The following is a 13,386-nucleotide window of genomic DNA, read 5'->3' as shown; positions in this document are numbered from 1 at the left end:
ATCTCAAGATGAAGAGACAGTTTCAGCTATGAGTCGACGACAAATGCTAGACTACGCTAAAAAATAATGTGTTGGCTCCACAAAAAAATTAACGCAACAGTTTGCACCAATTTCATTTTTAAATTGTGACAACTTTGAGTGAATTCACGTTAAACCAACAAGCTACACTGAGTTAGAGGAACTTAATTTGTAGCATAACTACCAGAGCCTCTACTATAGCCCTGGAATCTGATCTATTTCAGTTCAAATCAATAGCACATGCTAACAACTTATTTAACATGTATATTTAATGAACAAGTAAGATATTTCTTGTCATTGGCATTATCATAGTCATTGCTTATAGAGTCAATGTAGTCTAAACATAAACTTCAACTTTACAGAAACTCTCTTAAATGTCAAACATAACAGCATTAAACACTAACAGTGTTTCCCTTCACTAAAAACAAATAAATTAACACTTAATTTCAACATTTATTCTCATTATCCAGTCTTATGTAAAACATGCTGAGAACTAGAAACTACCTAATTTCCGAAGTTATCAAGACAATTTCATTAAGTTACTACAACCTAATAAAAAAAGCCAATTAACGCAGAAATTTGAGTTTAAATTACAGACAATATAAAGTTGATGTAATGATCAACATTATTATGTAAACAGAACTCAACAAAATAATGCTTGCAACTTAAAAGGTTTAATTAAAACAATAAATTAGAATTTTTAACTTGCAACCATGCATTTATTTAAGTTGTGGTAACAGGTCCCCTGAAGTACTTTTTAGAGTGTTCTCCGTTCCTCAAATACATAAAATATTATATATATATATTATATATATATATATATTAGTCAAACCAAAAATGATTCAGATATTTTTGATATATTTTACACTATAGTTCATTTATGTAAGTGAGGATAGCAAAAATAAAGTAAACTGTGACATATTATAGAAAAATTCTTCATTCAGTGGACTACCATTGATAAAATTGATAACAATTTGGAACCAAAACATTATTATGACACTTTGACCTGACCATGTTTTGCTTAAGTGTTATCTGACATAATTAAGATTATTTTTTCTGACACAGTTTAACTCTGAGATCTTGTCATATTTTATTACCATTTTTTAAACTTTATTACTGAATGAAATGTTCAAGGTGTCTGAATAAATGTTGGTTTGACTGTATATATATATATTATTTACATTTGCATTGCAAACAAGCAGAGACGTTCCAAACTGCGTGCGGCACTACATTCACGGTAGAGGCGGGCGGAGTTATGAGGTTTGACTGACAGTTTGACAAGGTTCAGTCACAAGCTCTTTTTAACGTTTCATTGGTTAAATATTTGCAAAACCCACAGAAAGACATAAAGGGTGACCAATAGTAATGATTTATGAAAAAAATGAGTTTTATTCCTGAGATTTAAAATTTTGTTAAATTTAGATAGTAATTGTCTTACAGTGTTTTACTATTAGAGTTAAATAATAATAATAATAATAATAATTAACTCTTTCCCCGCCATTGATGAGTTATCTCGTCTTTTATGAGAAAATGCTTCCCCACCAAAGACGAGACTATACGGCTTTCCGTGTTTTCACTGTTACAATGTAGGGGGCGCTATTACACATCTTGTGAAAGAGAACTGAATCTCCTGATCAAAACACAGGTGAAGAAGATGCAGAAACAAGCGATATCATATAAATAAATCCAGGCCTGATCCCCGTGCATCCCCCCTCAATTCGAGCCCTGCATATAAACTGAATATGTCGACGAATTATTATAAAGTGTTTTCTGTAACAGGGACTGAAACAAACCATGAATGTTTCCATAATATCACATCATAATACTGAATACTGCTTAAATATACTGTGTCTCTCATTAGTCAGCACTCCGGAGAGATGATGATGATAACACAAGATGGTGTGATTCAAGGTCAAACATGAATCTCTTGGTTCCTGCTCAGAAATATCTCAGAGTTTAATTAAGACTGAGCGCTTTCCCCTGAAGGAAACAGAGATCTAAGACATAAACGAGTGGAAAGTAAGTGATGGAGGATGTTTTCTGAGACTGTGTTTCCATGACATGTGCCCTGAGCTCTTGAAGCTCAAGTCATTAATGATCAGCTCAGGGCTGCTGTGTTGTCTTTAGTTAACAAGGGACATAAAAAGCTGCAAAGGAGAAAAAAATCAAATGCAATATGAAACTGAACCCAGATACAATTAATCAGAAGCTGTCAGGTCTAGAACCAAAATGAGATCCTGTGTCAATTTTATATGAGAGAAGCAAAAATTTGACAGCAGGTCAGATCATACAGGTAGACGCGGGCAAAATCTTTGTCAGAACTTGGAACTTATAGAAGGGAAAACATGTCATAGCGAAGGACAGATGGTAGATTTACGGCAACTGTACGATAAAGTACATAAAGTATAAAGTATAAAGTGACAAAGTACGATAAAGGATGTCACAGAAATAGCGTTCAACAAGCCAAGAGACACGATTCGTAATTGATTCTAATGGAAACTGTTAAGCTAATGACACAATACTCAAAGTATAAAAATACAAATACATACAGAAAATTGAAGGTAAAACATTTTCATTTCAGTTTTTTTATTATTATTTTTATTATTTAATACTACTTTATTGAAAATAAATAAAATATGATATTTCCTACTTTATTGAAAATAAAAATAAAAAAGTATTTCCTATTTATTTTTCTCTCACAATCTTGGATGTATAAAATACATAGATAAACTTGAAGATAAAATAATTCCAAAAAACATGTCATTGTTCTTTAGATTTGTTTATTTCATATTTTTTATTCAATGCTATTATTCATGAAGCCTCGAAGCTTTACAAATCTTTTGTTTCGAATCAGTGGTTCGGAGCACTGCCAAAGTCATGTGAGCCATTGAAATTTCGAAATAATATGACGTAACGAAGTCTCGTTTACTGAAATCACGTGACTTTGGCAGTTTGAGATCGTTTGATACACGCTCCGAACCACTGATTCGAAACAAAAGCTTCATAAAGCTTCATGAAGCAGTGTTTAGTTCAGTGACGAGTGCTAGATACTGTTGAATAAAGTCGTTATTTTGTTTTTTTTTTGGCGCACAAAAAGCATTCTCAACACTTCATAACATTAAGGTTGAACCACTGTAGTCACATGAACTGTTTTAAATATGTATTTAGTAGCTTTCTGGGCGTTTGAAAGTCTAAGATAACTTGCTCTCAATGCAGGTCTCACTGAGCAATCAAATTTTATCAAAAATATCTTCATTTGTGTTCCGAAGATGAATGAAGGTCTTACAGGTGTGGAACGACATGAGGGTGAGTAATTAAAGGGTTAGTTCACCCAAAAATGAAAATTCTGTCATTTATTACTCACCCTCATGCCGTTCCAAACCCATAAGACCTTCGTTCATCTTCAGAACATAAATTAAGATATTTTAATTGAAATCCGATGGCTCCGTGAGGCCTGCATAGGGAGCAATGACATTTCCTCTCTCAAGATCCATTAATGTACTAAAAACATATTTAAATCGGTTCATGTGAGTACAGTGGTTCAATATTAATATTACAAAGCGACGAGAATATTTTTGGTGCGCCAAAAAAAAACCAAAATAACAACTTATTTAGTGATGGCCGATTTCAAAACACTGCTTCAGGAAGCTTCGGAGCACAAATGAATCAGTGTATCAAATCATGATTCAGATCGCGTGTCAAACAGCTGAAATCACGTGACTTTGGCGCTCCGAACCGCTGATTCGACACGCTGATTCATTTGTGCTCCAAAGCTTCCTGAAGCAGTGTTTTGAAATCACTATATAAGTCGTTATTTTGTTTTTTTGGTGCACCAAAAATATTTTCGTCGCTTTATAATATTAATATTGAACCACTGTACTCACATGAACTGATTTAAATATGTTTTTAGTACATTAATGGATCTTGAGAGAGGAAATGTCATTGCTCCCTATGAAGGCCTCACTAAGCCATCGGATTTCAACTAAAATATCTTAATTTGTGTTCTGAAGATGAACGAAGGTCTTACGGGTGTGAAACGGCATGAGGGTAAGTAATTAATGACAGAATTTTAATTTTTGGGTGAACCAACTCAAAAATGTAACCCCGCCCAATAAAAAATAGCCAGAGATCCGCGGGTAAAATCTGAGTTTCCTTGTTAAAATGAACATTCAAGGGGATAAATGTAATTTTTTTGGGGTCGCTTCAACCTGCGGACATGAAAAACATTACACTGGGACACACCATATTTCCTGACACACTCGTTTTACGTGTATTTGGCGCCAACTATTGTTGCGGGTGTATTACTGACATGTAAAAGTCTAGACCCTGAATATAAACTGAATACAGTAATTTAGGGATGTACCAAATCATTTAGATTACGTTTGCCATCATAAAGTTAACTTTTTAAAACACTAATAATTTACTATGATCCCAAAATAAGTCACGCAACAATGATGCCTTTAAAATGCAAAAAAACCCCGACTTCCTAGCTTCTGGAAACGTACATGTCAGATCGTGCCTGATTAAGACACTGTGCTTCTCTGTCCAATAATGACCTCAGAAACCCACATCTATGACAAATGAATTTCACGCAGTGATCACATTCCCTCTCACTGCTTTACAGAAGCCAAAAGTTAAAAGCATGAAGGGGTAAAAAGGCCATAAAGATGAAGGAACCCTTGCGGTACGAGACGGTTAAAGGTCTTTGGAGGCTTCAGCGGAGTTATGAGTATTTGATCAAGCCAGAATCCCTTCATATAGAGTCTACGCTCATATCTTCATATCTCATATGAGTATTAGCTTTCATGGACAGGGCTTGAGCACAGATATTTGCAGGTGCCTGTGCTGTCAAAACAGTGTGTGTGTAATGCAAGCTGAGGTAAGAACGGCCCGCAGCGGTGAGCGTACGAGGTTGTGTAACGCTGATGAGAGTGTGTGTGAGTGTTTTCATTGGGCTCCTGTGGCTTTATACTCTTATTAAACTGTGGGAAACTACCATCTCTTCCCAGCCTGCAGCCACAGAAACATGAGAACACACACATCAGGTTACTGCAGTGAGTGTGTGTGCACAGAAGTGGCATGAGACACAGGCGAAGAGGTGCAGGCGTGTTCACACACACTGGAAAGAGGAAGTTCAGACTCTTCAAAGAGGACACGTAATTAATAACTGAGAAAGAAACGATGACAGACAGCAGGAAGACAGTGTGTGCCGAATTTCACTATATATAATTTCAATGAGCACATTTATTTTATTAAATAGGCAGATTTGAGTTCATAGAACGAACACATATTTAGAAAAATGGGTTACATATATTCCTTTAGCTTCATATTTTTTTAGGATATTAATATTTTAACAAATATGGCTGAGACCATGCATTTGGTTTTTATTTTTTTGGAATAAATCACCTAGAAAAAAATAATTGCCTTTAATTTTACAACAAGGATTGAGCCAAATATCATAATATAAATTAAAATACCATTATATTATGAATAATAGTAATTAATAATTTATATGAAATATATATAATAACGTCAACGATGACCATTACGTTACAGAATTTATTCATCTTTGTTAACGTTAGTTAATACAATATCTACAGTGGGTACGGAAAGTATTCAGACCCCCTTAAATTTTTCACTCTTTGTTATATTGCAGCCATTTGCTAAAATCATTTAAGTTCATTTTTTCCCTCATTAATGTACACACAGCACCCCATATTGACAGAAAAACACAGAATTGTTGACATTTTTGTAGATTTATTAAAAAAGAAAAACTGAAATATCACATGGTCCTAAGTATTCAGACCCTTTGCTGTGACACTCATATACTGAACTCAGGTGCTGTCCATTTCTTCTGATCATCCTTGAGATGGTTCTACACCTTCATTTGGGTCCAGCTGTGTTTGATTATACTGATTGGACTCGATTAGGAAAGCCACACACCTGTCTATATAAGACCTTACAGCTCACAGTGCATGTCAGAGCAAATGAGAATCATGAGGTCAAAGGAACTGCCTGAAGAGCTCAGAGACAGAATTATGGCAAGGCAGAGATCTGGCCAAGGTTACAAGCTATGATTTTTAGCAAATGGCTGCAATATAACAAAGAGTGAAAAATTGAAGGGGGTCTGAATGCTTTCTGTACCCACTGTAACTGTTCATTGTTAGATCATGTTATTAAATGATATTAACAGACACCACTTTTTGATTTGAATTAATAATGTATTAGTAAATGCTGAAATTAACATTAACTAAGATTCATGTTAACAAACTTATTTTAAAGTGTCACCAAAATGGTACACTAAAATCAATTAAAATGTCCTCATTCTTACTATACACAATTCATTTACTATAGTAAAAATGAAATTTACTCTAAAAAATAAAATTAATTAAATATTCAGATATTCAGTCAGAAATACATCACATCAGAAGTTAAATGTTGGTTCAAATGCCACTTCAGTGATTCTCATATATGAGGTTAATAAATTGTGTGTTTTTAATAGTTTCTGTACTTGAGAGCAGGATCAATGTGAACATCTACTCACCTCCTCACTAAACTTGCTGAAATCTGCAAAGTTTGGCTGCTGAACAGCCTTCTGGGAACTCTTCTCTGAGCCAGGGATGAAGCTGAAGATCTGAGACATTGAATAAGGACACAAGTTATTAGGCAACACAGAACAGTAAAGTACAGAAGATAATCAAATCTTATAAAGCAAACTAAAATGTATCTGTTCAATGAAACAGATCTGAGCCCTGTTTAAAATGACTGTAAAACAGCTGATATAAACCGCACATCAACTGAACTGTATACCAAAGTTGATCATTTTTTACCATCCAAGAATCCAGTCAAGCTGGTTTTTGGAACATGGAGGTCAAACAGCTAATGACAAGCTAGAAAACAGCAAGCATGTTTTAAAGGGGCTATATGTAGAATCTAGAAACCCTTGTTATTAGCGACACCAGTGGCTGTTAAGTGAACTGCAGCAAGAAACTCGTGCACACGTAACATACAACAGACTGATTCAAGGCCCTGATATACTCACGGCAAAGTTCTTTTTCGTTCTTAGCTCGGAAGTAAAACAAATCGGAGTTATAATAAAAATTGGGCTTCAAAATATCAGTTACTATTCACTTCCATTTTAAGCTTGGAAAAGCCAGAATATATATGTTTTTAAAGTTATATTTATGGGCTTTTTGTGCCTTTATTTTGAGAGAACGGTAGAGAGCAGACAGGAAAGCATTGGGCAGAGAGAGGGGGGCAGGATCGGCAAAGGACCTCGAGACGGGAATCGAACTCGGGTCGCCGTGAACGCATTTGCGCCATATGTCGGCGCACTAACCACTAGGCTATCGGTGCCGACCAGAATTTTTTTTAATATAAGCTGTTCACACATTGGCAATATAAAAGCGATTGCATACATGAAAATTTTTACATATAGCCCCTTTAAAAAGCACAGATCACATTTTAAACTGGATTTGCCATCAGAAAATACGTTAAATGAGGATTTGCTGAGGAGTTCACCTGTGTCGCTGGTGGTCGTGGAGGGAGAGCTGGAGGAGGAGGCAACCAGCCACTTTTAGCACCTAGAAGATATTCAGAAAGTTACACGAAAAACTGCTGCTACTTTATTGATGTTCTTTTTCAAGACCGTTCACAAATGTTGTGCATAAGATTTAAATAAAACAATTCAACACTATAAATGACTTCAAACCCAGTACTGAACACACTGCAATGATCTATAGATTACAGACAATTGAGAAGTAATCGCACACACACTGCTGTAGAAAACATTTTGGTGTCAGTGTAGATTTTTTTAAAGAAATTAAAAGATATATTCAGCAAGGATGCATTAAATTGGTAGTAAAGACATGTATAATGTTTTAAAAGATCTCAAATAAATGCTGTTCCTTTGAACTTTCTATTCATAAAAGAATCCTGAAGAAAATGTATCACAGTTTTCACAAAAATATGAAGCAGCACAACTGTTTTCAACTCTGATAATAATCAGAAATGTTTCTTAAGCATCAAATCAGCATATTAGAATGATTTCTGAAGGATCGTGTGACACTTAAGACTGGAGTAATGATGCTGAAAATTCTGCTTTGATCACAGAAATGAATTACATTTTAGCATTTTGAGCAAATAAATGTAACCTTGATGAGTATAAGAGTCTTTACTTACACTAAAAAATGCACTAAAAATCAAGACTAGGTGATTTTTTAATAATTTGCATATCATGAAAACTCACTGAGCACTTAAAGAATGATGAGCCTCTATGTTTATAGCTTTAGTGCAACAATGCTTTATGAATATTGTATTCTTTGAAACATTTAGTTGGTTCAGAGTCAGACAGTTTAATAGCGCTGGATTCAGAATGTCTGTTCATGTGTCTCAAATCTTCACCACATTTGAGTCATTCAGAGCTTACAACAAACCTCTCAACCTTTAGTAATATTGTCTTTAAAATGATTAAGACTGACTAAGGGTTTTCTTATCTACTGTGGGTTTTCACAACTGGGGCCAGAACTTTATTTAACAACTACAACCACAAAGACTTGATTTCCAACCAGATATTTTTCTTTCTTTTCAAACATTGGTATGGTAGCATTTTATTCTCACTGTGTAAACCTAAAGCTTCATACATTTAAAGAATATTTTCTCAGTGAATACTGTTACTACATTTGCAAAAACAGCAGTGAAAGTATCCAAAAAGCTAATGGTGCTTCAACGTCAACTGTGCCAGTACAACCCCAGAACACGCCAATACCGCATCGACATATATTTAATTTTATTACATTCATTTTATTTTATCTGAGTGTCTGTACTTTATATTCTCAGTACATGAAAGTCTGTATGTATATACAGTTAAAAGCTCAAAGAATGTTGGGAAGGGTGTGAACCTTGACTGCTCTGTTGGAAGAGCTTGTTGAGGTCAAGAGAGGAGGCGCGGGAGTGAGTCTTCTGGGGTCGAGGAGGAGGAGTGGGCGGCTCTTCCACCTTCTTCATGGCATCATCTATGGAGGTGCTGGAATATGACCTGGGGGTAACACACACACACACACACACACACACACACACACACACACACACACACACACACACACGCACACACGCACACACGCGTTTACTTAGCTTTCTAAATGGGGACATTGCATACGCATCTATTGTTTTTATACTGAGCTAGTTATAAATACCATAACCTAATCATATATACAAACCCGATTCCAAAAAAGTTGGGACACTGTACAAATTGTGAATAAAAACAGAATCCAATGATGTGGAAGTTTCAAATTTCAATATTTTATTCAGAATACAACATAGATGACATATCAAATGTTTAAACTGAGAAAATGTATCATTTTAAAGTCCCTGTAAAGTCATTTTAAAGTATGTGTTCTGAGTTTGTCACAGCGCAGAAAAAATGTGTTATTAACCACCCAGCCAAATTTGAATGATTAAAAAAAATCTGCAAGTAAATGAAATAAGTTATCAAAATTTTGAAAAAATAGGCAGCGCTCTCTGCTCTCAAACGCTGGGGGCGTGTCCGCTGTCGGCGCTGAAACCACGCCCACTCGCGAGAACTGCCGTCTCAACAATGAGTCAAACATACTGATGCATATAAAAAGAATCATTTAGAGGGTTGCAAATTTTAGTAGAGTTACTGTGGACTACCTACTAATTATAACATAAGCAAACTCGGCAATTTACACTCATCGATGGGCACGTACTGCCGACTGTTGTCGAGTCGACAAATGACGGCGCCGCGAGACGGGAGGATGAAGGCCGGGACGGGAGAGACTCTGTCCGGCCCCATATATCATCGGCTATCGGTGGGACGGTAGGAAGGCCGAGGTCTGTTCAGTCACATTCACCAAAAACAGCGGATTATCTGTGAATCCCAGCTGTCTGATGAAAGTTTGTAAAATTATCCGGTGTAGAACGATCACTTTAATCCTTCATATCATCGTTTTAGGAAATTTAAATAAGGAGACCGAGCATATCGTATATTATAACAACCATGTAATATGTATTTGCGTGACGACGGCATTACTAGCTAAATGTGCAAAGGGCTGTATAACTGTAATGACACTCGAGATTGAGCGAGTGAACCGCTGTAGAGTTAGAGGCGGCGCCACGCTCCGTGCGTCATCGACAGTTATATAGTGTTAGGGGAGGGGCTATGTTCGGGGGTCCAAGTGCGTCATCAGACCCCGTTTTAGCTCCGCCCAAAAAATCCTGAGCAGAGACTTGGTGAAAAACTGTTTAACGCTCTAACTTCACAATTAAGCATTACACAATTCACAGACTTTGTAATGTTTCAGCAATACATTTGTAACATTTATAAAGTGTTTAGAAAGAATTCTCAGAATTGACTTTACAGGGACTTTAAGGGAAAAATAAGTTGATTTTAAATTTCATGGCATCAACACATCTCAAAAAAGTTGAGACAAGGCCGTGTTTACCACTGTGTGGCATCCCCTCTTCTTTTTATAACAGTCTGCAAACGTCTGGGGACTGAGGAGACAAGTTGCTCAAGTTTAGGAATAGGAATGTTGTCCCATTCTTGTCTAATACAGGCTTCTAGTTGCTCAACTGTCTTAGGTCTTCTTTGTCGCATCTTCCTCTTTATGATGCGCCAAATGTTTTCTATGGGTGAAAGATCTGGACTGCAGGCTGGCCATTTCAGTACCCGGATCCTTCTTCTACGCAGCCATGATGTTGTAATTGATGCAGTATGTGGTCTGGCATTGTCATGTTGGAAAATGCAAGGTCTTCCCTGAAAGAGACAACATTTGGATGGGAATAAATGTTGTTCTAGAACTTGGATATACCTTTCAGCATTGATGGTGCCTTTCCAGATGTGTAAGCTGCCCATGCCACACGCACTCATGCAACCCCATACCATCAGAGATGCAGGCTTCTGAACTGAGCGCTGATAACAACTTGGGTTGTCCTTGTCCTCTTTAGTCCGGATGACATGGCGTCCCAGTTTTCCAAAAAGAACTTCAAATTTTGAGTCGTCTGACCACAGAACAGTTTTCCACGTTGCCACAGTCCATTTTAAATGAGCCTTGGCCCAGAGAAAACGCCTGCGATTCTGGATCATTGGCAACGGCGAATGGCACGGTGGATTGTGTTCACCGACAATGTTTTCTGGAAGCATTCCTGAGCCCATTTTGTGATTTCCATTACAGTAGCATTCCTGTATGTGATGCAGTGCCGTCTAAGGGCCCGAAGATCACGGGCATCCAGTATGGTTTTCCGGCCTTGACCCTTACGCACAGAGATTGTTCCAGATTCTCTGAATCTTTGGATGATATTATGCACTGTAGATGATGATAACTTCAAACTCTTTGCAATTTTTCTCTGAGAAACTCCTTTCTGATATTGCTCCACTATTTTTCGCTAGTGATCCTCTGCCCATCTTGACTTCTGAGAGACACTGCCACTCTGAGAGGCTCTTTTTATACCCAATCATGTTGCCAATTGACCTAATAAGTTGCAAATTGGTCCTCCAGCTGTTCCTTATATGTACATTTAACTTTTCCAGCCTCTTATTGTTACCTGTCCCAACTTTTTTGGAATGTGTAGCTCTCATGAAATCCAAAATGAGCCAATATTTGGCATGACATTTCAAAATGTCTCACTTTCAACATTTGATATGTTATCTATATTCTATTGTGAATAAAATATAAGTTTATGATATTTGTAAATTATTGCATTCCTTTTTTATTCACAATTTGTACAGTGTCCCAACTTTTTTGGAATCGGGTTTGTGTATATATATATATATATATATATATATATATATATATATATATATATATATATATATATATATATATATATATATTAACATTATGAATGTATTTACTGTCAATTTGGATCAATTTAATCCATCCTTGCTGAATATAAGTGTTAATTAAAAGAAAATTTGACCCCTAAACGTTTGAACAGTAGTGTAGCAGTAGTGAGAGTTTAAAAAGCTTTTACCTGGGTCGTGTTCTTGACTTCATATTTGCATCAAGCTCTTGTGGAGAATCTGTAAAACAGTTGTATGTTAATTACACAGTGACACAATAAAACTAACCAAACCCTAAAGAAAAACCTTATTTATTTCATTTAAAAACCAAACAAAAGCATCCGACTTCTTTCTGTTCAGAAATAACATCTAGAAGAACACCAAAATAACAAGTATTCTTCTTTTTATTTACCCGTCATCTACAAGAAAACCTGAAGTTGTTAGACGTTCCTGAGCTGAACCGCTCTCTCTAGCCAGAAGATTTCACATCTCAACAGAAACACTAAAACATCAAACACACTTGATAGCATCGATACTATCCAAACAACCCCATCTGAACACCTACAGCTGCCGTTAACACCTCAAACAGGCCTGTCTCCTATCCCATCATGCACTGCGGCATTGACGAAGACTCAAAATTAACTTTGATTCTCTCTTCTACCAACAAGCATTTCATAAGAATCATCTTGGAAGCAAAGTGCACATCAACATTGCATTCAAAGTGAAGTAATAAAGCAGGGAGAGAGCAGGATTATTTGTGAACGTCCAGGGATTTGGGCACTTCAATAAATATAAGCTGTTATTGGATCAGAGCAGACTGCATGAAATATCAGAACAAAAGGTCAGCACTGTGGATATAACAGGATTTGTGTCCACGCCCTGAGGTGCTGAGGGGTTATACTCCATAACATCACACCCATCAGGAGAGAAAATAACAAACAAGCCTCCGCTACTCTCACTAAATGTGACTAACTTGATCTGAAGACCAGAAGAGATGATTTGACAACAGACAGTAGTGACTGGTCTGCTTTTAATCATGATTCATCCTATCATAAGGAATAATTCACACAGAATTTTTTTTTTTTATCAGTATTATTTACTGATGTTGCTGCAAACCCAAATTACACAAAAGTAGATATTTTATAGATTGTTCATGCTGCACTTTTCCGTACAAAGAAAATTAATAGGGACTGTTAAGCTAAAAAATATAAAATATATTATTTTTTTAAATAATTAAATGTTTAATAATATAATATAATGTAATAATTATTATTTATATTTTTATATTTAATTATAATAATACATTTCTTAAAATCTTTAAATTTAATAATAATAATAATAATACATTTATTTTACATTTTACATACATTCATTAATAATACAATAAATTCTTAATAAAATGTCAACACATTTAAACATTTTAAACATTATTAGGGTTAAATTTAATAATAATAATAATACACTTATTTTATATCTGAATGGAGGCTATTAAGCTAAAAAAAACTTTAGGGATTAGGGTTTGTTTAAATATAATATAATATAATATAATATAATATAATATAATA

General features: G+C 35.6%; 1 protein-coding gene across 12 annotated transcripts in view; it reads right to left on the bottom strand.

Moving 5' to 3' along the window:
• reps2 (RALBP1 associated Eps domain containing 2) overlaps positions 1-13,386 on the bottom strand; it is a 91,971-nt gene that overhangs the window by 11,814 nt on the left and 66,771 nt on the right. For all 12 annotated transcript variants that reach the window (XM_048177158.1, XM_048177153.1, XM_048177152.1 and 9 more), the window contains 4 exons: positions 12,013-12,061; positions 8,919-9,055; positions 7,540-7,601; positions 6,563-6,652 (listed from right to left, as the gene is read on the bottom strand). In XM_048177158.1, the coding sequence (XP_048033115.1) occupies positions 6,563-6,652; positions 7,540-7,601; positions 8,919-9,055; positions 12,013-12,061 (338 nt within the window). The remainder of the gene's footprint in view (positions 1-6,562; positions 6,653-7,539; positions 7,602-8,918; positions 9,056-12,012; positions 12,062-13,386) is intronic.

This window comes from Megalobrama amblycephala, linkage group LG24 (assembly GCF_018812025.1).
Source record: "Megalobrama amblycephala isolate DHTTF-2021 linkage group LG24, ASM1881202v1, whole genome shotgun sequence".
Taxonomy (NCBI): Eukaryota; Metazoa; Chordata; class Actinopteri; order Cypriniformes; family Xenocyprididae; genus Megalobrama; species Megalobrama amblycephala.
Note: the sequence above shows the minus strand (reverse complement) of the source record. Positions and strands in the feature narration are given on the sequence as shown.